This window comes from Gymnoscopelus microlampas (genome assembly GCF_963454915.1).
Source record: "Gymnoscopelus microlampas genome assembly, chromosome: 23".
Classification (NCBI taxonomy): Eukaryota; Metazoa; Chordata; class Actinopteri; order Myctophiformes; family Myctophidae; genus Gymnoscopelus; species Gymnoscopelus microlampas.
The window spans coordinates 2,297,253-2,324,336 of record NC_139960.1 but is presented as its reverse complement, the minus strand read 5'-3'; the positions used below and the strand labels follow the sequence as shown (position 1 = coordinate 2,324,336).

The following is a 27,084-nucleotide window of genomic DNA, read 5'->3' as shown; positions in this document are numbered from 1 at the left end:
GTGCGTGCGTGCGTGTGAATGAGTATGTTGACTATGAATGATAGCAACTTACTTAGTCCATGTGTGTGTGTGTGTGTGTTTGCGCACGCGCGCGAATGAGTATGTTGACTATATAGTAACTTACTTGGTCCACCTTTGTGTGCGCGCGTGTGTGTGTGTGTGTGTGTGTGTGTGTGTGTGTGTGTGTGTGTGTGTGTGTGTGTGTGTGTGTGTGTGTGTGTGTGTGTGTGTGTGTGTGTGTGTGTGTGTGTGTGTGTGTGTGTGTGTGTGTGTGTGTGTGTGTGTGTGTGTGCGTGCGTGCGTGTGAATGAGTATGTTGACTATGAATGATAGCAACTTACTTAGTCCATGTGTGTGTGTGTGTGTGTGTTTGCGCACGCGCGCGAATGAGTATGTTGACTATATAGTAACTTACTTGGTCCACCTTTGTGTGCGCGTGTGTGTGTGTGTGTGTGTGTGTGTGTGTGTGTGTGTGTGTGTGTGTGTGTGTGTGTGTGTGTGTGTGTGTGTGTGTGTGTGTGTGTGTGTGTGTGCGCGAGCGAATGAGTATGTTGACTATGATAGTAACTTACTTAGTCCACGTGTGTGTGTGTGTGTGTGTGTGTGTGTGTGTGTGTGCGCGCGAGCGAATGAGTATGTTGACTATGATAGTAACTTACTTAGTCCACGTGTGTGTGTGTGTGTGTGTGTGTGTGTGCGCGTGTGTGTATGTGTGTGTGTGTGTGTGTGTGTGGGCACACACACACACACACACACAAAGGTTTTCTAGCAGTGCAGACGTTTGTGGCCTCAGGGTACCAGTGTGAGTGATGGCTGCTGGACTAGTGCTTCTGCACTGGGGAGGGAGAAGACAGCAGAGAGAGGGGGGGGGGGGTTACGGGGGGGGGGGGGCTGAAGAAGAGAGAGGGAAGACGAGCAAGAAGAAGTGAAGGTCACTTGCCCTCGAAAACTAAACTGCAGAGTATCGTCAACGTGTGCAGCAAAGTTACAGGCACAGCCCCTTAACCCATTAAGACCTGGAACGCGTCTGTGTCACTTTTTGATTTGAGCATTATTTCACACTTTGGCTATTCAAAAATAGCAGATCTACAAGCTTGTAGCGCGGCACCGAGTGCCGCGCTACAAGCTTGTAGATCTACTATTTTTTGAAAAATCTTGAAAATGTGTGCAAATCTTTGAATATATATATATATGTATATATATTATTTTAAAGCGAACATTTGTAACTCAAATCTTTGCTTCTAGGGGTCCCTGGAAGAAAATATTTTGAGATGGGGGTCCGCGGCCAAATTCATATCATTTTGGGGGTCCTTGACATGAAAAAGTTTGAAAAACACGGATATAGAAAAACATTTTAAGAAAAGAATTGCCATTGATATCATGATAATCTTTTTTTGTATTGAATGAATGAATAGAAACAATGTGATATCATTGTGATTTGTTTTATATTATTCTGTATCGTCTGTGTAATTATGATGTCGTTATTGCTGGCTGTGCCTCAAATGTCCTTCAATCAGTCTAAGCAAGAAAAGGCCAAATTCGTTATCTCTTGTCATCTCTGTTGCTGCATCGTGAAGCTGCTATTCACTCTGACCCTTTAAGACCTGGAACGCATCTGTGTCACTTTAGATGTCTTTGGCTATTCAAAAATAGCAGATATACAAGCTCATAGCGCGGCACTGAAAAACTGTTGTGATTTAAAAAATGTTTAGAAGTGGCCTCAGGTCTTAACCATTCGAACCGGCGACGCATCTGTCTCATTTTAGGATTTCTTTGGCTATTCAAAAAAATAGCAGATATACAGGCTCATAGTGCTGCACCGAGTGCAGCGCTATGAGTTTGTAGATCTGCTATATTTAGAAAATTTGTGCAAATCTTTGAATATATAAATATATATTTTTAAAGCGAGCATTTGTAACTCAAATCTTTGCTTCTGGGGGATAACATCCTAAAAAATTAAAAATAAAAACTTAGTTGCTGTAACAAACTTTTTCATGTCAAGGACCTCCAAAATGATATGTATTTGGCCACGGACCCCCATCAAAATATGTTGTTCCAGGGACCCCCCAGAAGCAAAGATTTGAGTTACAAATGTTCGCTTTAAAAATGTATATATTCAGAAGATTTGCACACATTTTCACGATTTTTCAAAAATAGCAGATCTACAAGCTCGTAGTGCCGCGCTATGAGCTTGTAGATCTGCTATTTTTGAATAGCCCAAAGTGTAAAATTATGCTTTTTAGCTCAAATAAAAAAATGACACAGTTCCAGGTCTTAATGGGTTAATTGCAAAAATGAAAAACTTTGGCACTCTGTGTTGTCTCTAAAGTTTCATCCTTGGCACATGCACTAGCGTACACGCTCGCACGCGCGCACACACACACACACACACACACACACACACACACACACACACACACACACACACACACGCGCACACGCACACACACACACACACACGCACACGCACACGCACACGCACACACACACACACACCTGAAAGCTGTGTCACCTTGTGACAGATGAAGATGAGACTGTCACAGACAAAGCTGTTGACATCATCCCATCCTCTGGTTTGTACCTGTCACTCATCTGAAATGCAATGTTGTTGTTGTTTATTCTCAGATCTCAGCGACAGAACAACAACAACAACAATCGTCGTCTGTCGCCTCCAGCTTAAAGTAACATGGGGGAAAAAGTGACACAATGGGTTCTTAACATTTTGACAGCCAGGATAATAAAATGTCTCTCACGCTGGGGGGCTGGGAGGATGCATCTTCAAAGTTGTACAGTGCGAATTTCCAAAAAACGATTTTTAGCAGCCTCTGCTGGTCATTACCGTCACTGCAGGCCGTTCGTTTATCACTGCGTTACCCAGAATTCCATTCGTTTTCACAGGAAGACGGAAGTGTTTCAAAAAGCGTTCTTTTAATTGTTTTATACGATCTGTGGATCGTTTCTCTTAGCCAGTGGAGCTTTAGTTACCGTGAGCTGTGTTTTCTTTTTCTGTTTTTTTTTGTTATTCAAATCATACAATCTGTTCAAATCAGCGTGAGTTTCCTTTTTGTTATTAGCACGGTAGTTCCTGGCCAAACAGGAAACCGGTGCGGTAGCTCCTGGCCAAACCAAACAGGAAACCGGTGCATTTCCGCTTCCATTTTCCGGCCAGATGACGTCATCTTCGTGGGACAGTCAACCCCGACCACGTTCAATAGAAAATATATAAATAAAAGGCTTTCGGGGGTGAAATTCATGGAGTGGGTGTTCTGAAACATTTGCCACTCACAAAAGATATACAATTTAACTTTAGTTTTACTGAAAAAGTTACCTAGCATTACTTTAACTCAGTTTTTTGGTTTTTGTTTAGTTTTTTTTTGGGTTGGTAGCTTGTTCACATTCACACATAGTCGGGCTCCTGCATGGCCTCCCCTGCCTTTGTGTCATCCACGACACAAAGTTAGCTCAATGGTTCTCCCCAGGCTCATGTAGTGCAGTGGTGGTTCTCAACCTTTTCAGGCCATGACCCCCCCCCAAAATAATCCTATTTGAACGGGGGGACCCCCCAAAATAATCATATTAGAACTCACCCTGATAAGCACTTGGAACTTGAAAGTCGAGGCATTACATTTTGTTTGACTTGGTTCCACAGATACATATGGTGAAAATAGCCGATCTACAAGCTCACAATGCGAGGCATCATTTTTGCACGTAAGGTCACCTCATAAAGACAATTTGAAAAAACTCATGTTGCTATGTCAGTGGTTTTCAAACTTTTTCATGCAAAGATTTGAGTTAAAAATGTTCGCTTTAAAAATATATATATTCAAGATTTGCACACATTTTCTTGATTTTTCAAAAATAGCAGATCTACAAGCTCATAGCCGCGCTATGAGCTTGTAGATCTGCTATTTTTGAATAGCCAAAGTGCAAAATAATGCTTTTTAGCTCAAATCTAAAAATGACGCGCAGATGCGTTTGAGGTCTTAATGTGTTAAGCCCTGTTTAATTTGTTGTACGACAAATAGCTAAAACAGCCAATTGCAACGTGAATGGTTTTGGGCTTGCAGATTTGCCTACAAAAAAACAATGGGACTCCAGGGTGGATGTGGTTAAGACCTTCCCGTAGGAGTTACTGTAAGGCGCGCGGCGAGAGCTTCTCGTCCTCCCCTGAAGTGTCCAATCACACCTGCCTCAAATCCTTCTTCTGCAGCACAAATCCACAGGGGAAATAGATGAGGAGAGGGATCAGCCTCTGAAAATCTATTCTCTCTCTCACACACACACACACACGCACACGTTTGTATTACTGTCCTTTTGAGGACATCAACATTTTAGGAAGCCGATTTTATGATAGATTTTTTATTTAAAAAAAAAAAAAGGGCATTTTTAACCCCAAGTCTAAAGCCGGAAAATAGCAGATCTACAAGCTCACAACGTGTCGCGCTGCGACACGTTGTGAGCTTGTAGATCGGCTATTTTCCGGTGTTTGACATCGCCGCACAATTAAGTATGAATTAGGGAAAAATCTACAACCCAACCCCTAAACCTAGCCTCTAAAGGTCTAATCCAAAATCCAAACCTGAATCTTTTTTTCTAATTGTAAACCTATCTAAAACTCCTTTTTTTCAACCATAACATAACCTTTTCTCTTGTGAGGACCAAGAAAATGGTCCTCACAACATCTATATCTCAAATTCTAGTACTTGTGGGGACGTATAGTAATACACACACACACACACACACACGCACACACACACGGACTGACTGACTCCCCCAAGCCAGACGCTGTATTCCATAAACCTGGCCGTCACCTAATAAAGCTTCACTCCAGCAGCGTCCCCCCCCCCATGCCCTTGTGCTGCTCACCGCGGCGTGCTGCAACACATTTGATGTTCTTCCCCGCTGGGCTGGACCCCCTTCTCCCCTCCCGCCACCCCCTTCTCCTCCCCGACAACAGACGAGAAGGAGCCCCCCCCCCCCCGGGTAGAGCGCATGATGCATGCTAAGCAGTAGTGGACAGAGTACTGGACCCCACAGTACTTGAGTCATATGTATATAGAGCATACATGGGCAACTGGCGGCCCCGGGGGCCACATGCGGCCCCCACCTTCACTTAATGCGGCCCCGCAGGTTAATATCAGAATATTGATATATTATTGATTTCAGCTGTTATGATTCCAAACATGCAAACATGATCCGCTTTAATTACTTCAGTCTATATTAGTAGCTTAATGACTAGTATTAACATTATGTTGTCTTTCTTATGTCCAATGTATTTGTATTTAAGTTCCAATAAAAAATGTGCAAAAAAAAAAATCAAGATTTCAATTCAAAGATAGCAAAAATAGCAGATCTACAAGCTCAAAACTGCGACGCGACGACAAATTTCTCCCCTAGAAAATAAAGTAAAAGACTGACAGAAAAACAGGCAGTGAAAAAAATCCAAACAGAATATAGTGGCCGTCGGACCATTAGCCCCGCCTCCTCGTCCATTCACGCAGGCAGGCAGCTAATCACCACCGTATCCATTCAGCAGAGCGACCCTCGCCTATATAGTGATGCAAATGTATGCCTTTGTCTTCATGGGGTACCAGGAGTGCCAGGGGTGGGGGGGGGTCTGGGCCATCACCTGTACTCACCTGGCATAAAAGGGTCTTTGAGAGCAGCTTGAGCCATTCATTACTAAACTACAACAGGAAGAGACCACCGCTGAATAATTGATCGATTGATTATACTTGCATGTTGTTTTTATTAACGTTTTTCAGTGTTGTACTCAGTGTAGTGTTGTTGTTAACGTGTTTCTCCCGAGATCTCCCCCCGAGATTTTTTCCCCGAGTACCCCCCCCCCACATCTCGCCTGCCCTAAATGTAATTCCTGGGAACGCACACTGAGCTCAACCCAGCTGATCGCTGCCCGCAAGAGGCGCGTAGCAGTTAGGAGTTAGGTGTCTTGCTCAAGGACACTTCGACCAGGCATGTTCGACACGTTGCTGGCCTGGAATTGTACCTGGGACAACCGGGGACTGCGGTTCCCCCTGCCTCATTTTTAGAAATGGCATAAATGAACCACATGAACCCCAGCGTCCCTATTCTGGGCCTGTCAAAGAAATAGCGGATCTACATGCAACACGTGAGCTTGTAGATGTGGGCCATTTTCCGGTGGAGAGATTTTGGTGTTGAGGGTAAAAAGGAGCATGCCATGGATAGACCCCATGGGGACTCAGTGGTCAGTTAAGTATATTTAGGTCGTTAAAAAGATAAAGGAAAAAAGGGAGAGGGGCCTTGAGGGTCAGAGAGATGTTATTACCTTCATTGGAAATATCTCTCTCACACACTAACACACGCACACGCGCGCGCGTTCACAGAAACAATAATTTTGTCGGAGCGTAACACCATTCGTATTTCATTTATTTTAACCCATTAAGACCTAAGGTTCCGATTCTACAAAATGTCTTCTAAATACTATGTTTTTTGAAAAAAAACGTATGTTTCTATATCAGTGGTGCTCAGACTTTTTCATGTCAAGGACCCCCACAATGATATGTATTTGGCCGCGGACTCCCTTCTCAAAATATGTTGTTCCAGGGACCCCCCAGAAGCAAAGGATAGAGTTAAAAATGTTCGCTTTAAACAATATATATATATATTCAAAGATTTGCACACATTTTCTCGATCTTTCAAAAATAGCAGATCTACAAGCTCATAGCGCGGCACTCGGTGCCGCGCTATGAGCTTGTAGATCTGCTATTGTTGAATAGCCAAAGTGTAAAATAATGTTTTTTTTTTAGCTCAAATCAAAAAGTGACACAGATGCGTCCCAGGTCTTAATGAGTTAAAGAGCACACCGCTTCCGAGCCTGAAGGGGGAAAGGGTGGGTCAGGAAAGAAATAATAGTATTTTCCTTTCCGCCTCTCTGAATGAGCATGTGCCCGTGGCACTGTATGTACATTCACTAATGGAGTGTGGCGGTTAAATGTTCACTTGTGAGGGAGAAAGGGGAAAGCTAACTGGCTCTGTGGAGGTATTGATGGTTCTTCTAGCAGTGGTTCCCGACCTTGTCAAGTACCACCAAGTGTACAGAGCAGTGTTGATTTCGTCGACTAAAACTATGACGAAAAAAGGTTCGTCGACTACCTTTTTTAACACATGGGGCGCCAGCATTTTTTCATAACAACTTACGTTGGGTGCCAGCATTCTCCCCATTGACTGCGCTTTACTGTTTAAAGCTCTAGAATCCACGACGAGCAAATCCATGTAAAAAAAATCATCCATTCATTATATAGAGGTCTCGTACAATCGGGGGGAAAAAAATAAAAACATTCGGAAAACCGTTCCATAGTTGCAGCCAGTTGAAAATAGTCAAAAATACATTGTAAAAAAAAAAGTACACAGGAGCCGAGATACAGGCTTTTGAAGTCATAAGTTAACCAGGAAGTGGATGGGAGTCTAAATCTTAGAAAAATGATATCTCCTGTTGCTATGGAGGAAAAAAGAAAAAAGAAAAAACGGTATATATACGGTTTTGGCACTCAACAGTTGTAATTGAAAAGAAGTATATATACGTTTTTGGCACCCAATGTGTTAGCTGACGAATACTAAATATAAACTAAATAAAAACTAAGCTATCACGACTAAAACTAAGACTAAATATATTGACAATGTCGTCAACAAATAAAAACTAGACTAAAATGTTAGTGAGGGATCTAGTGGAGAAGAGATCCAGTAGAACTAAAAGACAAGTTATTTTATGGTTGGTTGCGCTCGGGTGCGCTCTGAAAATAGCAGATCTACAAGCTCACGACACGTTGTGAGCTTGTAGATCGGCTATTTTCAGCATGCAGCCTAGTGTAAAATCAGCCGTTACGACGCCATCAAGGCACCGCCAACATACATTTTAGTCGACTAAATCAACTGTAGATTTAGTCGACTAAAATCTTATGATATTTAGTCGACTAAAACTAGACAAAGACTAAAACATTTCAGATGACTAAAATATGACTAAAACTAAATTTTATTCTAAAGACTATGACTAAAACTGATTGAAAATTTGCTGTCAAAATCAACACTGGTGTGTAGACTATGCATCAGACTGCAGACCTGTATTTGATAAGATCTTCTCAGGGATCCCCATGTGATGAGATTTACTTATAATAACCAGGGTTTCCATTAAGCTTCTTTTATTTTTGCTGACCAACATGACCAGTTCTATTTCAGGAGAGTGTAGCCATTTATTAGTTTCAATTTGACATTGTTCCAGTTTAAAATTTGTCTTCGAATTTTTGTGTCATCGCTTCTAATATCACCTGTTTATCCTCTGTCCTGTAGGAGTTCTCCCTTCTAATTGGATAACATTGGTATCCCAACCTAGAAAATGCATTTCTGTTTACCAAATAGCTGGAGACTCAGGGAGGCTCCTGTTATGGAACGAACACATCATCATATAGAGCTATTAATTCAACCCTTATTTTAACACATTGATTGCCAAGATATTTAACATTGTTTTCTATCCCCTTGCCAGTGTATAATGACCTCAATCCCATGATATTTGAAACGCAGTGGAACCGACATTGTGTCCCAAAAACACAAATAGTCCCCGTGGGTTAGCGGAGGGATCTGTGTATCCATAGGAACGACAACGTTCCAACCGCGATCCGCCATTTTGGGGCTTCGGTCCGCTGAAAACTAGTGGTTTTCAATGCAAAAAAGTTACAGAGTTACAGCTGTTTTTCTGAAAATCCCAAACAGGAAGCGGATGGCCTCCTGTTTTTTTGGAACGACGATCATTCCAAAGCTGTGTTAGGCCCCTTGTGGAATTTTCCCCCAAAAAATTAAAGAACGCATCAATGCAATTTTGGCAATCAATGTGTTAACAAAAGAAAATATACAATAAAATAACAAGCTTACACACCACGTCCGTATCAAAGTTACGTACAATACGATACATCTCTTCTAATCGTTTCTGTCTCCCCTACACGTCTCCCTCTCAGCTTTCTTAATCCATCTCCCCTACACGTCTCCTAATACTGTAGTGTAATGCTTACTGACGAGTACTGAGCACGGATTTTAGGTATCAGAGGAGCCTTCTAGCTGGCCTGCCTGATGACGTTAACATCTTGCTTTTGCATCCCATGGCTGGGAAGAAATGTTGTCCAATAATAAGACAAGAGAACGGATTCATTCAAACTTCTGCTCCGAGGTTTGTTGTTGTCGTCTCTTTAGTTGATTGAGTTCGCTAAATTAACTCACAAACAAACGCAACAAAAAACTAAAAATGGCTGAAGGAGGAGAACAAACAGATTTGGTGGTGGATTTACTTGGCAAAGCCTTTTTCGAGAAGAAAAGCTTGCCATTGTAAAGAAGGGTCGACCGACCCCAGAGTTACCAGGGCTGATAAAACAGACATATGCAAGAAATACGACTGGACAGACTGGACTCTCAGCATTGGCCCTCCATGGCAATCGAGAAGGACCTTTTTATTGGAATTAAAGCACACAGTACTGCACGACCGCACCATTGAACTTTTTCTAAAGAAAGAAAGAAGGATGGACTTTGTCTTCAAATGATGAACACTTGAGCAGCCATGGCCAGTTTAATCGATCTTTATATTATGTTTTATTGATCGTTTTATAGGCTATATTGTTGTTGCTGCCGGTGTGTGACCGAGCCTCAAGTTCAGTGGCCCTGGCTGTGCGCTGAGCTGTGTGTGTGTGTGTGTGTGTGTGTGTGTGTGTGTGTGTGTGTGTGTGTGTGTGTGTGTGTGGTCCACTCCCAGCAGCTTGTCTGAGATATGTGACAAAGCCTGTTGAATCGAATCCTGAGCGTGTTCCACTTCCACATATTTATTTTGCGTGCTTTCATGTTGTATAAGAAACAATGACTGGTTGTGACTGTGAGTTTGTTATTGTTCTGGGCTATGCTGGTGCAGCCAGCATCCTGTCATGCTACTGCGCAATATTGGCAGATCGTTGTGGATTTTCGCGGGCTATCACGTCTCTGCAATATATTTTAATTGTAACTCTCAGAAGTATTACGCTTTGTGTTGTAATATATAATGTAATTTCTGAAAAAAAAACTCTGACATCTACACTTAATGGAGTAAATGTTTTGTACCGAATTAACCGAATTCAAGTATAAAAAAAAAGTAACACACCCATGAAAAAAAACAAAATTGTTTGCACGTGTGCGTTGTCCATTGAAGGCCTGGGCATGAAATGCACCGCCCGCCACTGTCAAGCAAACATTTTGAACTCAAATCTTTGCTTCTGGGGATTCTACAAAATGTCTCCTAAATCCTAACAGTTTTTTTTTTGGGAAAAAGTTCGCTTTTGAACAGAACTTAGTTTGACGTTTTCTGCTCGTCCTGAAAAGCACCGTCAGGGAAAGAGCCCCCCGCGGCCAGGCTGGGTCACACTTGAAGAGCGTAGAATTGTATTTTCTCATTCCCCATACTATTCCCCATGCCAGACTTCACTTCTCTCTGACTGAATATGTTCTTCTCCTGCATTCTCCATCGACTCCTCACCTCCCCGGGAGTTCAACAGCTCCTCCTGCATTCTCCTCCTACTACTACCTCCCCTCCCTGGGATTTTAACCCATTAAGACCTGAGGCGATTCTTAAAAAAAAATCTAAATCATAACAGTTTTTGGGAAAAAATCTTACTTTTTTCCCCCAAGATTTTTCAAAAATAGCAGATCTACAAGCTCATAGCGCGGCACTCGGTGCCGCGCTATGAGCTTGTAGATCTGCTATTTTTGAATAGCCAAAGACATCTAAAGTGACACAGATGCGTTCCAGGTATCAATGGGTTAACAAGCTCCCACCGCGTTATACTTCCACTCGTCACCTCTCTGGGAGCTCAACCGCTTTGATCAATGCTGCTCCATACTCCAAGAGAGTGGTGGTCCAAACCCATTCTGTGTCACATCTGGGTGCGCACACATGCACACATACAATGTGTTGCACAGAGACATGAATTTGAGCTCAGGCATGAATGTCCAATGCACACAATTGTTTTTTTTCTTTTACATTTTTATCCCACAATTTTGTAACCCCATTCTTTTACACCCAGTGCCAATTGTCTATGTAATCCTGGGCACTACACTCCCTCTGCCAACCTGGGGAGGGCCAGGGCCGAGCTCATGCCTCCTTCAATGCATGAGAGCCAACTGAGTCACCTGACAGGGGAGAGTTTCCCTGGTAGGACGTAGCGCGTGGAAGGAACACGTTATTCCAACCAGTTCCTTTCCCCTCCATCAGGCGCCCCGGTTGGCCAGGGGGAGGCAGTATAGTGACCAGGATTACTACATGTTTTTGTGAGGGTACCTACCCTAGGAGACACAGGGAGAACATGCAAACTCCACACAGAGTATAAAGGCCCTTTCACCAACCCCACCTACTGTAGGGTGTGGGCGCTGATGACGCGGAGGAGAGAACACGCCCCCATTGCCCACAGCGTCCCCGGTGGGAATCGAACCCAGGACCTTCTAGCTGTGAGGCGACAGCGCTACCGACTGCGCCACCGTGCCCCCTAATGCCGCACATTTTTTTGTGGCACACGCACTTCACACCATGAGTGTAGCGCAGGAATCACATTCCTTGCATTAACTTTTCTTCCATTACCACTTGGCATCCTCATCTGTCACCGCTCCTCAGCCTGGCAGTGCCAACAGGCCCCTGGGCTCCTCAGCCCGGCAGTGCCAACAGGCCCCTGGGCTCCTCAGCCTGGCAGTGCCAACAGGCCCCTGGGCTCCTCAGCCCGGCAGTGCCAACAGGCCCCTGGGCTCCTCAGCCTGGCAGTGCCAACAGGCCCCTGGGCTCCTCAGCCCGGCAGTGCCAACAGGCCCCTGGGCTCCTCAGCCTGGCAGTGCCAACAGGCCCCTGGGCTCCTCAGCCTGGCAGTGCCAACAGGCCCCTGGGCTCCTCAGCCCGGCAGTGCCAACAGGCCCCTGGGCTCCTCAGCCTGGCAGTGCCAACAGGCCCCTGGGCTCCTCAGCCTGGCAGTGCCAACAGGCCCCTGGGCTCCTCAGCCCGGCAGTGCCAACAGGCCCCTGGGCTCCTCAGCCCGGCAGTGCCAACAGGCCCCTGGGCTCCTCAGCCTGGCAGTGCCAACAGGCCCCTGGGCTCCTCAGCCTGGCAGTGCCAACAGGCCCCTGGGCTCCTCAGCCTGGCAGTGCCAACAGGCCCCTGGGCTCCTCAGCCTGGCAGTGCCAACAGGCCCCTGGGCTCCTCAGCCCGGCAGTGCCAACAGGCCCCTGGGCTCCTCAGCCTGGCAGTGCCAACAGGCCCCTGGGCTCCTCAGCCTGGCAGTGCCAACAGGCCCCTGGGCTCCTCAGCCCGGCAGTGCCAACAGGCCCCTGGGCTCCTCAGCCCGGCAGTGCCAACAGGCCCCTGGGCTCCTCAGCCTGGCAGTGCCAACAGGCCCCTGGGCTCCTCAGCCCGGCAGTGCCAACAGGCCCCTGGGCTCCCAGAGAGTGATACTTCACTTTGGAGGGACTTTTGTGTTTTTTCTTGTTGTTTCACTCCATCAAAATTGTCTGCGGTGCAAAGCAGCGGGTTGGCACTGATTCCATTATAGATAGAAGGCAATAAAATACAATTCTACTGTGAAAAATTCTACTCTGGCAAGCAGAGGAAAATACATGTACACAGGAATTCTGTATCATGGGAGTAACGTTGGTCATCCTTTTGGTCCATAAATCGGGGATGTGCACACTTTGAGTCATACGTCGTGTACACCAGTGGTTCTCAAACTTTTTCATGTCAAGGACCCCCAAAATGATATGTATTTGGCCGCGGACCCCCATCTAAAAAATGTTGTTCCAGGGACCCCCAGAAGCAAAGATTTATGTTAAAAATGTTCGCATAAATATATATATATTCAAAGATTTGCACACATTTTCACGTTTTTTCAAAAATAGCAGATCTACAAGCTCATAGCGCGGCACTCGGTGCCGCGCTATGAGCTTGTAGATCTGATATTTTTGAATAGCCAAAGTATAAAAGGTCATAATTATTCTGATGCTATATTTACACATTTAGCTGGGTACCCCCTGGAACCTCCTCAAGTACCCCTGGGGGTCCCCGGACCCCACTTTGAGAACCACTGGTTTACACAGTATACAGTATGCTTAGTTTGGGTCGTTTCAGACGGGGAGACTATGTACTGTAATAGCACGCAGAGAAGTTGAAGAGCGGTGAGGCGAGCGGTATTTATTTATTTGAGCATCTAAACCTCTTTGTCAGATATATATGTTTTTGGCTTTTCTAAATGTGCTCGTGTCCAAAGATGTCACTGGAAGTTGAATAATAACTTAAGCGGATGAAATAAAATGTAATAAATAAGTACATCGATAAATAATAATAATGAACATACAGTAGAACAGCGTAGCGACTAGATCTTTAATTAGGTTACTGCCCCTAACCAAATTATTGCCAGTAATTGGAGTAATACGACATCTCTCTCTCTCTCACTCACTCACTCACTCACTCACTCACTCACTCACTCACTCACTCACTCACTCACACACACTCTCTCTCTCTCTCACTCACTCACTCACTCACTCACTCACTCACTCACTCACTCACTCACTCACTCACTCACACTCTCTCTCTCTCTCACTCACTCACTCACTCACTCACTCACTCACTCACACTCTCTCTCACTCACTCACTCACTCACTCACTCACTCACTCACACTCTCTCTCTCTCTCTCACTCACTCACTCACTCACTCACTCACTCACTCACTCACTCACTCACACACTCTCTCTCACTCACTCACTCACTCACTCACTCACTCACTCACTCACTCACTCACTCACTCACTCACTCACTCACACTCTCTCTCTCTCACTCACTCACTCACTCACTCACTCACTCACTCACACTCTCTCTCTCTCACTCACTCACTCACTCACTCACACTCTCTCTCACTCACTCACTCACTCACTCACTCACTCACTCACTCACTCACTCACTCACACTCTCTCTCTCTCACTCACTCACTCACTCACTCACACTCTCTCTCACTCACTCACTCACTCACTCACTCACTCACTCACACTCTCACTCACTCACTCACTCACTCACTCACTCACTCACTCACTCACTCACTCACTCACTCACTCACTCACTCACTCACTCACTCTCTCACTCACTCACTCACTCACTCACTCACTCACTCACACTCTCTCACTCACTCACTCACTCACTCACTCACTCACTCACTCACTCACTCACTCACTCACACTCTCTCTCTCTCTCTCTCACTCACTCACTCACTCACTCACTCACTCACACTCTCTCTCTCTCACTCACTCACTCACTCACTCACTCACACTCTCTCTCTCTCTCACACTCACTCACTCACTCACTCACTCACTCACTCACACTCTCTCTCTCTCTCTCTCACTCACTCACTCACTCACTCACTCACACTCTCTCTCTCTCACTCACTCACTCACTCACTCACTCACTCACTCACTCACACTCTCTCTCTCTCTCTCACACTCACTCACTCACTCACTCACTCACTCACTCACTCACACTCTCTCTCTCTCTCACACTCACTCACTCACTCACTCACTCACACTCTCTCTCTCTCTCTCACACTCACTCTCTCACTCACTCACTCACTCACTCACTCACTCACTCACACTCTCTCTCTCACTCACTCACTCACTCACTCACTCACTCACTCACTCACACTCTCTCACTCACTCACTCACTCACTCACTCACTCACACTCTCTCACTCACTCACTCACTCACTCACTCACTCACTCACTCACTCACTCACTCACACTCTCTCTCTCTCTCACTCACTCACTCACTCACTCACTCACTCACTCACTCTGTATAGTTATTTCCATTTGGCCACCCTGGCGCCCTCTGGTGGCTCCACTAGTAGATGCGATCCATTGACCATCTCTTCATCTCTTTCCTCCTCTCCGTTTGTTTCTCTTTATTTCCCCAGCCAGAGGTTTGTTTGTCCTCTCTAGCTTACTGTATGAAGACATACTGTATGTGTTTGTCCTCTCTAGCTTACTGTATGAAGACATACTGTATGTGTGTGTCCTCTCTAGCTTACTGTATGAAGACATACTGTATGTGTTTGTCCTCTCTAGCTTACTGTATGAAGACATACTGTATGTGTGTGTCCTCTCTAGCTTACTGTATGAAGACATACTGTATGTGTGTGTCCTCTCTAGCTTACTGTATGAAGACATACTGTATGTGTGTGTCCTCTCTATCTTACTGTATGAAGACATACTGTATGTGTTTGTCCTCTCTAGCTTACTGTATGAAGACATACTGTATGTGTTTGTCCTCTCTAGCTTACTGTATGAAGACATACTGTATGTGTTTGTCCTCTCTAGCTTACTGTATGAAGACATACTGTATGTGTTTGTCCTCTCTATCTGTGTCATTTCTAGATTTGAGCTAAAAAAAAAAAGCATGTTACACGTTGGCTATTACAAAATAGCAGATCTACGAGCTCATGTCACAAGCTTGTAGATCTGCTATTCTTGAAAAATCGAGAACATTGGGGAAAATCTCAAATCTTTGCTTCTGGGGCGTCCCTGGAACAATATATTTTGAGATGGGGGTCTACGGCCCGAATACATATACATTTTGGGGTCCTTGAAAAAGTTTGAGAGCCGGTGACATGGCAACATATATATTTTCAAAAAAACAGTTTCTACATTGTGTACAATCGGAACCTCAGGCCTTAAAGGGTTAAGGGAGATGTGCACATAACCTGAGCCTCGTGTCCTTTTGTTATGAAGAGTGGCTCCAAGAAGTACACGCATGGCGTCATTGTGTGTGTGTGTGTGTGTGTGTGTGTGTGTGTGCGCGCAGACTTACTTTTACTTACCTATGCCTATCGCTCCTTTTCGTTGGGTCGTTGACTACAGTCCGGCAGAGTCCTCTATCCTGGGCCTTCTGTTCCAGCTGTTTCCATGTCAGTCCACACTGTCAGTCTCAAGGTCCCTGCGCCAGGTGAGAGAGCTAAATGATTGGTAGTTGGGAACCAAATGGACCCTACAGGTCTGTAGCTAGTGAGAGTGAACAAATGGAACCAGATGGACCTTTACCAATGAGGATTTTACATAGGATATGGGCATTCCAGAAAAAAAAAGTCCAATGTGGGTCTGTGGCCTAATGCATATCGCCGTCGTTTTGTGGAAACCTTGTTCAAAACCGTTACTTTTTCATGAAATAGGTGTAAAAGAATTACCAAGAAAAGAAAATTACTTCAAGCTCAGAACACGTCAAATGTGAGTCACTCTGAGCATGTCGATCGGCACATGTCACAGTGAACACAGGCGCGCCTTGAGAGGTTTACTTAACCATGTCCCTCGGACACAAACAGTTTGAAAAGCACGGATCTAAATGGAACAGAAAGTGAAGCGTGACGCTGTCCTACCACTACCCTAACATTGTTCAATTTGGCATTTTGATAGACACTTCAAAAAACGTTTTCCTGCCGTGTTTGGGAGAAGATGAATAGTTTTTCACTGTGAAACGCTGTCATTTTTGGGAACAATGCCCCTTTGATCGTTCTGTGCAGCGGCGTCCTGTCAGTGGTGTTTTGTGGAGTCATTTACTTTGTGAATGCCTTTGTGTGGCCAGAGACCTGCATTTTAATAGTCTTTGGAGCGCGCGGTGCAGTTCGGCTTGTCTTGCCTCTGTCTTGCATAAGCCTGAATGTGCAAACATAAATGTGTGTATGTTGTGTGTGCGCGCATTTGTGCATTTTTTTTTTTTACAACTTTATTTTACAGTTTTTATGTTACATACACGTGTATACACATACAAATGTATAGCATTTCATACAATATACCCCCCCCCCCCCTCTCCCCTTAGGCTCCAAAGAAAAAGCAAAAAAACAAAAAACAAAGCAGTGGGACAAGATTACAATCAAAACACAATTTTCACAATTCTAGACAGAGATACCTCTCCTCATTCTATATAACAGGATAACAGGGACAGTTTTTCACATCACAAGTCGGACACAGATAAAATATGTACAAAAATAATAATAATAATTAACTGAACAGTTTTAGTTAAAGGAACATTCTTCAACAAAATCAACAAAGGGACTCCAAGCTAAAATAAAGTTGTTGCGGGCTCTACGCACTCTATACCTGAGTTTCTCAAGAGGTAGGAAAGACGAGACTTCTTTTAGCCATTGCGAGAAAGAGGGTGCTTTATCGGACTTCCAATTTAAGAGAATCAGTCTACGAGCTAATAAGGAGGCAAATGCCAAAGCGTTTGCTTGTGGAGATGTGACTGTACGTTTAGGGGGAGTTATGCCAAAAATGGCCGTGTGGAAAGAGGGAGTTATTGCTTTTCCACACATATGGGAGAATACTTCAAATATTCGTCTCCAGTAGGTCTTGAGGGAGGGGCACGTCCAGAACATGTGGCCCAGTGAAGCTGGGGTCTGGCTGCATCTCGGGCAGCCAGGTTCTGGGATGTTAAAGAGTCTGGCCAGCTTCTCCCCTGAATAATGAAGCCGGTGTAGTACCTTAAACTGAATTAAACCATGGCGTATACACATTGAAGAAGTGTGAATACGTAGTAGACTGTCCTGCCACATCTCCTCAGGAAGCTCAACACCCAGATCCCTCTCCCAGGCAGTTCTCACTCTGTCCCAAGTTACTGGTTTTAGGTCCCCTATCAAAGCATATATCACAGACACACGTTTTTTTTTGCGAAGGGACCGAATTCCAAAATGACATCCAGTTCATTTCTGGGTGGCATGTAAGGGTATGAGGACGACATTTTCTGGGTAAAACTGCGGATTTGAAGAAACCTAAAGAAATGGGATCTGGGTATATTATGATCTGCATTGAGTGTTTCAAAAGGAATGAATGTCTCGTCTGGGAAGAGATCACAGAAAAACACCAATCCATTCCTGTGGCAATATTGAAACGCATTGTCTATCATGTCTATAGCGTGTGTCACTTAACACATTGACTGCCAGAGTTTATTCATAATGCACTCACCCCAGTGCCAGCGATTTGTGTTTTATAACCCTTTTCAACCGGTCACAGAATTGTTATATCCATTAAAATCGCTACAGGCAGCTATAGGTTGCGCGTCTGTGGATTCGTCTATACACAACAACGATAACTGTTCGTCATCCAGAGTAAAGGCATATACACCCGGAGCTCTCCGTTAATTTTTCATACCGTGTGAAAACCTGTGTTTTGCCCTATTTTGCCTAAAAATCTCATTTCTCAATCCAAAACCGCAAACGGAACACAATGATTTTTCATCCGTGTGAGTCGGAAGTGAGTGGAAAGGGAACCTGATCTCGGAATGTACAGAAAACGGCGCGATCGTCTATTAAACCACAATTAAACAATATAGAACGCAGAACGCACATCTGGCAGCCCCGCGGATTAATTCAATAGAGCGTAGATCTGCGTCTATGGCAGTCAATGTGTTAACGTGGAGTTTTAAAGCAGATTTTGTTAATCAAAACTGTTGGTTTGAAAAATAAATGCATTGGTGGTGTTGTGCCAAGTTCTACCTTTTAAACTGCAGTGAACACAGAAGGCCGTGATGTGGTGATTATTAACACATCGCTTTGAAGCTGAAATTGGATATGCCCGCCCGCGCCGAGGCACACCTGTTTATAAAATATGTATGCATCTGTCGTTCATGCTGTGTGGACTGCATTTTATGATGAGAAATAACTTGTCACTTTATACTTGGTTTCACGAACAAAACGTGTGTGTGTTGGTCAGGACTCAGGTGTGTGTGTGTGTGTGTATTTGGGTGAAAGTTAAGCCTCTTGAGGCAGACACAATTTTCAAACGCTTTGGCCCTAACACCAGTAGGGCTGTGGCGATTACAACATCTAACCCCATTAAGACCTGGAACGCATCTCTGTCACTTTTTAGATTTGAGCTAAAAAGTATTATTTTACACTTTGGCTATTAAAAAAATAGCAGATCTACAAGCTCGTAGCGCGGCACCGAGTGCCGCGCTACGAGCTTGTAGATCTGCTATTTTTGAAAAATTGTGAAAATGTGTGCACATATTTGAATATATATTGTTTTAAAGCAAACATTAGTAACTCAAATCTTTGCTTCTGGGGGGTCCCTGGAACAACACATTTTGAGATGGGGGGGGTCAGCGGCCAAATACATATCATTTTGGGGGTCCTTGACATGAAAAAGTTTGAGAACAACTGATATTATAGAAATATGTGTTTTTTCAGAATACTGTTGGGATTTAGAAGACATTAGTAAGAATCGGCCTCAGGTCTTAAGGTGTTAAGTTGACGATTAATTGTCACACAAACAATTGCGATTAACAATTGAATTGTGTTTTTGCCGTTGAACATGAGTACAAATGACATTTCTCTTTGGCCTTTTAGGCTTCGTTATCAAAACATTGCACAGGGCAGATATGATGAATAACACCGAATATGCAAAGACATTACTGACATATTTAATCGTTTTATACTTCTAAAACAAAATCGTTGTAAGCTTGTAGATCAGATATTTCTGCTTTTATACATTAGAAAATGTATGGAAATCTTTCAACATGCAAACGATAAATGGAAAACGATGAATAATTGCGATTATCTCAACTATTTGCAATCAGACGATTATGTATCAATAAAAATTGGTATTTTTTTTTTTAAGTAATCGAATATCTAGAATAGATTAACCAGTTAACTGCAAGTGCAGCTCCAGTGACGGGCCCAGAAGAACCACTAAACACTAGACCAGGGGTCTTCAACATTTTCAGGCCAAGGACCCCCTAGCTGAGAGAGAGATGAAGCAGGGACCCCCTACTTTATATTGTATAAAATTGTGTTTCAGATTAAAGTTTTTTTTTACTTCTATTTTTCCCCTCTACACCTATAGCCTCTTTGCCAAAAATAGCCGATCTGCGAGGTGTTGAGAGCTTGTAGATCTGCTATTTTCGGCTAAGGTTCCCCTCAGAAAAGGAATTGTAGGGTTCAAGTGATTAATGTAAAAAAAACTAAATCACACAGAGATTTGGCGGACCCCCTATAGTAGCTCTGAGGACCCCCTAGGGGTCCCGGACCCCCTGTTGAAGACCCCACTCAACAGCACTCAACAGAAGGGCTGCAACTATCAGTTAGCTTATTCTATCGATGACTTTTCCTATTAATCGAGAAGCTTTTTGTTTCTGTTCTTTTTTTTTCCATTTCAAATGTCATCATTGAATCAACCTGAAAGATTATTTGACTGATTTAGCTCTACTTTATAAGTTGTCGCACAACGATGACGCACACACATTGTCCATCTACAAGCCCACACGACGCGTCGCCTTATTGTCTTTTCGACATGCTCACAAAGTGTCTTGATGCGACCCGTTGTGAGCTTTTAGATCAGCTAAAAAAAAATTGTAATAATTGTGACAGGCCTAAACACCAGAAGCTCTGAAAATGACACTAACGGTGCAGAAGTTTGAGCGATTATCCACGGACACACAAATACGTTCTTGACTCACAGGTATACAGTAGTAACTGAGCTCTGTGTGTGTGTGTGTGTGTGTGTGTGTGTGTGTGTGTGTGTGTGTGTGTGTGTGTGTGTGTGTGTGTGTGTGTGTGTGTGTGTGTGTGTGTGTGTGTGTGTGTGTGTGTGTGTGTGTGTGTGTGTGTGTGTGTGTGTGTTCAGGGTTACCTCCCGGCCAACGCAGAGCGCAGAGAGAGCGTTCTACAGAGGAAAAGACAGGAGTATTTTGGCTTCATCGAGCAGTACTATGACTCAAGAAACGACGAGCATCACCAAGACACATATAGACAGGTAACGACATCACCACACCCCCACTGTCTGTCTGTCTTTCTGAGTGTGTGTGTCTGTCTGTCTGTCTGTCTGTCTGTCTGTCTGTCTGTCTGAGTGTGTCTGTCTGTCTGTCTGTCTGTCTGTCTGTCTGTCTGAGTGTGTCTGTCTGTCTGTCTGTCTGTCTGTCTGTCTGTCTGTCTGAGTGTGTCTGTGTGTCTGTCTGTCTGTCTGTCTGTCTGTCTGTGTCTGTCTGTCTGTCTGTCTGTCTGTCTGTCTGTCTGTCTGAGTGTGTCTGTCTGTCTGTCTGTCTGTCTGTCTGTCTGTCTGTCTGTCTGAGTGTGTCTGTCTGTCTGTCTGTCTGTCTGTCTGTCTGTCTGTCTGTCTGTCTGTCTGTCTGAGTGTGTCTGTCTGTCTGTCTGTCTGTCTGTCTGTCTGTCTGTCTGTCTGTCTGTCTGTCTGTCTGTCTGTCTGAGTGTGTGTGTCTGTGGGGCTGTGACGGCTCTGAAAATTGTCAATTGAGCGTCCACCAATTAATTAAATCACTCTGCATAATCATGTCATTTGTGTGTGTGGGACGAGACACACACACACACACACACACACACACACACACACACACACACACACACACACACACGTTATTTGATAATGGAAATATTTACATCGACTCACCCCCCCCCAAAAAAAAAGAAACAAAGAAAAAGTCTTATTCCCCATTTGTTAACCCTTTAACACATTGGGTGCCAAAACCGTATATATACGTTTTTTGCAATACTTACACGGAGTGCCAAAACCGTATATATACGGTTATTGAAAAAAAAAAAAAAAAAATCAAACATTTTTTTTTTCATTTTTTTTTTTTTTTTTTACCTCCTAAGCACCAGGAGATATCATTTTCCGAAGATTTTGACTCCAATCCACTTTCTGGTTAACTTATGACTTCAAAAGCCTGTATCTCGGCTCCTAAAAAATGGTTAAAAAACCCTGGCACTCAGTGTACTCTGTTTTTTAAAAAACCTGACACCCAATGTGTTAACTGCCAGAGATTATTTCTGAAAATTTCTAGCCAGTGCCAGAGATTTTTCATTGAAAAACAAAAAAGTACTTAGGAGCAGAGATGAATATTTTTTAAGTTTTAAGTTAAAAAGGAAGTGGATAGACCCCTATATATTCGATAAATCATATATCCTTGGTCTTTGGGTCAAATTGGACCAAAAAAAAAAAAAAACTTTTATTTTGAATTTTTTTTCACTTCACGTAGATCTACGCGATTGGCACGTGGCGGCTATAAATAGGTTCACGTAGATCTACGTGATTGGCATGCAATGGGTTAACTCATTCAGTGCCAATGAAATAAAAAAATAATTGCGAACTGTGCCAGCAATTTTTTTTATTTCTATACCTTTTTCAAGTAGTCACAGAATATTTATCTCCAGTATAATGGATCCCCTCATGGGTGCTAATCACTGAGGGTTGCACTGTGTGGTTTCATAAATGTCAACAAGGTCATTGGACCTGGTTGACATTAATTGTCTGCCTTTTGAAAATAACACAATAACATTGAAAAATACATAGTAAAAATCACACCCTGTGTGAAGTGAGTGGTGCCTTGCTTAGCTTGGCTAACATGTTCAATCAGCCAAGCTAACATGTCCAATGTTAACTTGGCTGATGGCACTGATGTGACTTTGAAACATGTGAACAATGTTTCAAAGTGACACACCTATTTATAGGGCTCTATTTCGTCTTGCGTCAAGCTAGCCAATCAAAGCACACCCTTTCAACGTATTGTCACGTGATGCTTGACCAATGTTAGCTTGGTGGACACACGGACATACAGACATACGGACACACAGACATACGGACACACAGACAAAGCCACGTATAGGAGTGGTTGCCTTCGGCACCACTCAAAAAAAAAGTGCTCAGGAGCCGAGATACAGCCTTTTTCAGTAATAAGTTAAACAAGAAGTGAATGGAGCAGCAAATCTTCAAATGATGATATCTTGGGTTCTGAACGTTTGTTTTTGTTTTTTTTAATTTAAAAACATGTGAAATGCATCAATGGCACTCAATGAGTTAACTGCCAACTATGTATCATGAATGTCATAGGCCTGCTATCCAGGGGGTTAGTCGTTAGCTTGCCTGCTAACCGGTACGGTACAGTAAAGGCTGTCAGAAGCGGTGACATGTGTGCCCGCCTTGTTGTCAAGTGGTTTAAAACGCCATGCATTTTAAACCTTGCACGTACAGTACACAGGCACGTACACAAACCTAAAACCAGCGCCCGGGAGCGTTACATTTTCAGCTGAAAGGTGGTGGGAATCGCTTAACCCATTGAGACCTGAAGCCTACATTCTACATGTCTCCTAAATCCCAACAGTTTTCTGAAAAACTTATGTTTCTATATCAGCGGTGCTCAATCTTTTTCATGTCAAGGACCCCCAAAATGATATGTATTTGGCCACGGACCCCCATCAAAATATTTTGTTCCAGAGACCCCCCAGAAGCAAAGATTTGAGTTAAAAAATGTTCGCTTAAAAATATATATATATTCAAATATTTGCACACATTTTCACGATTTTTCAAAAATAGCAGATCTACAAGCTCGTAGCGCGGCACTCGGTGCCGCGCTATGAGCTTGTAGATCTGCTATTTTTGAATAGCCCAAAGTGGAAAATAATGCTTTTTTTTTAGCTCAAATCTAAAAATGACACAGTTCCAGGTCTCAATGGGTTAACACACAAACAAACAAAACAATATGCAAAACATGAATATGTTGACTGTCGTCTGGCCCGTGTGTGTGTGTGTGTGTGTGTGTGTGTGTGTGGGGGTGTTTGTTTGTTTGTTTGTGTTTGTCTGTCTTCATTGAACTGGCATTCCCTTTGATGTGACAGTGGGAGATGAAAGCTTTGATCATACACATTATTTCCATCATGAACCAGACCTATCCAGTTAGAGATTATGTTCCCTGTATACATCTTTGTTTATGTCTGTCTTGTATATCCGTGTGTGTGTGTGTGTGTGTGTGTGTGTGTGTGTGTGTGTGTGCGCATGCATACACATGTGTGTTTGTATGCCCTCCTGTCTACTGTGTGTGTTTGTGCATACGCATTTGTGTGTGTGTGTGTGTGTGTGTGTGTGTGTGTGTGTGTGTGCGTGCGTGCGTGCGTGCGTGCGTGCGTGCGTGCGTGCGTGCGTGCGTGTGTGCATACACATGTGTGTTTGTATGCCCTCCTGTCTACTGTGTGTGTTTGTGCATACGCATTTGTGTGTGTGTGTGTGTGTGTGTGTGTGTGTGTGTGTGTGTGTGTGTGTGTGTGTGTGTGTGTGTGTGTGTGTGTGTGTGTGTGTGTGTGTGTGTGTGTGTGTGTGTGCGTGCGTGCGTGCGTGTATGCCCTCCTGTCTACTGTGTGTGTGTCTGTGTGTGCATACACACACATGTGTGTATGTGTGTCTGTATGTCCTCCTGTCTACTGTGTGTGTGTGTGTGTCTGACACACTTCTCTCCCATACTGCTGTCAGATCCACATAGACATTCCTAGGATGAGTCCCGAGAGTTTGGTGCTACAGCCAAAGGTGACGGAGGTAAGAACCGGACCGGACTGGACTGGACTGCAGATGTAGTACACTACACACACACACACACACACACACACACACACACACACACACACACACACACACACACACACACACACACACACACACACACACACACACACGCACACACACACACACGTGTTGCCTTGGCACCAGGCCTGCGCTGCATCTCTGCGTCCGCCTGTTTTCCAGTCAACGTGTCCGTCCATCTGTCCGTCCGTCCGTCTGCTTGTCCGTGGGGTTGAGGCTCTGAATCGGTGGCCAAAGGTGGACAAAGAACGCAGAGGGTTCTAAGTGGTTCCTTCACATAACGATGGACAGACACGTAACGTAACGCCTGCCCGGTTCAGAGCTTCAAATCCCACCAACGTCTGCCTCCAATCAGACGCCAGATCCACTAACTCTCTCTCTCTCTCTCTCCCCCCTGTCACTTTGTGATGTGCAGATACTGTATGTGCTCACCCGCTCTGTGCTTCTGTTTGTCTCTCTCTCTCTCTCTCTCTCTCTCTCTCTCTCTCTCTCTCTCTCTCTCTCTCTGTCTCTCTGTGTCTCTCTCTCTCTGCAGATTCACATTGACATACCGAGAACTAATCCCCTTATCCCCCTCTTTCAACAAGCTTCTGTCCAGGAGGTGAGATTTCACTGAAACACACACACACACACACACACACACACACACACACACACACACACACACACACACACACACCCACACCCACACCGTTCAGAGTATGGGAAAGGGGAAAGTATCCCCATTGGCTTAAAGGACAGCCAATCACGCAAATCTGTCGAATGCAAATCTGTAATCTGTCGAATGATGACTAGTAGGTATGTCTCTTCTTAGACCAGCTTTGCAAGCTGGTAAAAATACCCATAAGGGCATTTGGTTTGTATATCGCGATAAGGCTTTTAACAACTTGAACCCCAGTATCCATATTCTGGGGGAAACACTAATAGCCAATCTACAAGCTCACTATGAGCTTGTAGATTGGCTATTCTTGGCAAAGAGATTTGATGTTGACGGAAAAAAACACAAAGCCAACTCAAGTCTAGAGGCTTTAAGTGATTTCTAAATCCTGTTATTCCTTCTCTTTTACACAGAGATTGAGGGTCGGGCACATTTGCTGTAAGGACACATGATTGATCATCATAATCGATCAATAGTCACAAACCACACACATGTGTTGCGTAACTTTAAAATGACTACACTGCAAATTCTTCAGTGTTAATTTAAAGGTAGGGTAAGTGATATGTTTTGGTTAAAACAAAAAGTTTTTTTTTTAAAGGTTAAAGCACTATATTGTGATAGTAATCATTGCTATAGAGTGTTTGTTCAGTAACAGGAGTCTCCCCGTCTCTCCAGCTCTTTAATAAACAGAAAATACATTTTTCGTTAGGTGTCAAAATCTCAGCCAATCAGGAGAAAGTACCCATTTTTAAGCTTCATTTGTATAGTGTTCCAGTTCCAATTTTGTTTGCTCATTTCTTAGTGTCATCACTTCACATTTCACTTGTTTAATCTGTATCCTGATTGAGTTCTCTAGAAATTGGGTTCTCTGGAAATGAAACTGAAACGAAAATGCATTTTCTGTTTTATAAAGAGGTGGAGAGACAAGGAGACTCCTTTTACTGAACAAACACTCTATAGCAATGATTACTATCAGAATATATCGCTATTTAACACTTATTTTAACCAACGCAAATCACTTACCCTACCTTTAACTCCGACGTAAATACATCAGAGTTACATTGACGCTGACGATATTGCATTGTACAATCTAATAGCATTTATTACTGAGCGTTTTGCATACTGAATGTGGATTCAGATTTGTCGTCCCAAAATAATTCAGGGCGGGTGTTTGTGTGAGACGCTGATATGCAGGGAAAACCCTGGGCTGTTGCATTCTGCATGCACTGTGGCACACATGCACGCTCTCTCATCTGCTGCGCTGTGCACGCATGCGCTCATTACGCAGACATGGGGAAACGTAAACGCCGGCTTACATTTTGCATGGCTAACGCTCTCGCAACTTTCTCTCAAAGGGGGTTTTTGTCTTTTAATGAATTAGTCACTGCAATTCAACCAAAGCGTGTGTGGGGGGGAATACTATGGGGCACGTTTAAAGCTGCAATCTGTACGATTCATGTCCTTTCCGCCATGCGAACCCCGCGGAGACCTAATTTCTACCGCTCGTGCAAGAGACAATAGCAGATATTGCTTATGAGCCTCAGGCAGTACTACACGTATGTCAACCAGTAGGTGTCTACCCGACACCGGGGTCTATTAGGGGTGGGACGATATGGGTACCTCACGATACGATATATATCACGATATTAGGCCCACAATAACAATATATATATCACAATATTCGACAAGATTCGATATATTGCGATATCACGATATTCGTTATATATTGCAAGAAATTTCACCAACGATATATCACGATAGTCCTTGTATTCAATTCATAAACACATAAAATAGCACCAAACAGTTAAAAATCATCCTTACACAAATACAGAGTTGGAAAAACAACGTATCACAAACTAAAATAAATAAAAACATTATTATTATTTTTTTATATCGATTTTTAAAAAATGAATATTGATTATTTATCGCGGGATAAAGTATCGATATATCACGATATATCGTCCCACCCCTAGGGTCTATATTTCTCAATGGAAGAGTAGGGAGACCACCTCC

The 27,084-nt window shown here is 43.7% G+C and overlaps 1 protein-coding gene across 3 annotated transcripts in view; it reads left to right on the top strand.

Annotated features, from left to right (window-relative positions):
• The window catches only part of tbc1d22a (TBC1 domain family, member 22a), a 197,461-nt gene that overhangs the window by 49,892 nt on the left and 120,485 nt on the right, over window positions 1–27,084 (top strand). For 2 of the 3 annotated variants that reach the window (XR_014600235.1, XM_084050060.1), the window contains exons 7-8: window positions 20,673–20,801; window positions 24,949–25,014. Coding sequence is in view for 2 of the 3 variants with exons in the window: in XM_084050060.1 (XP_083906186.1) it covers window positions 20,673–20,801; window positions 24,949–25,014 (195 nt within the window). In the remaining variant the exon portion in view is untranslated. Of the gene's footprint in view, window positions 1–20,672; window positions 20,802–24,305; window positions 24,369–24,948; window positions 25,015–27,084 lie in introns of all 3 variants that reach the window. The other variant, XM_084050061.1, reaches the window with a different exon arrangement.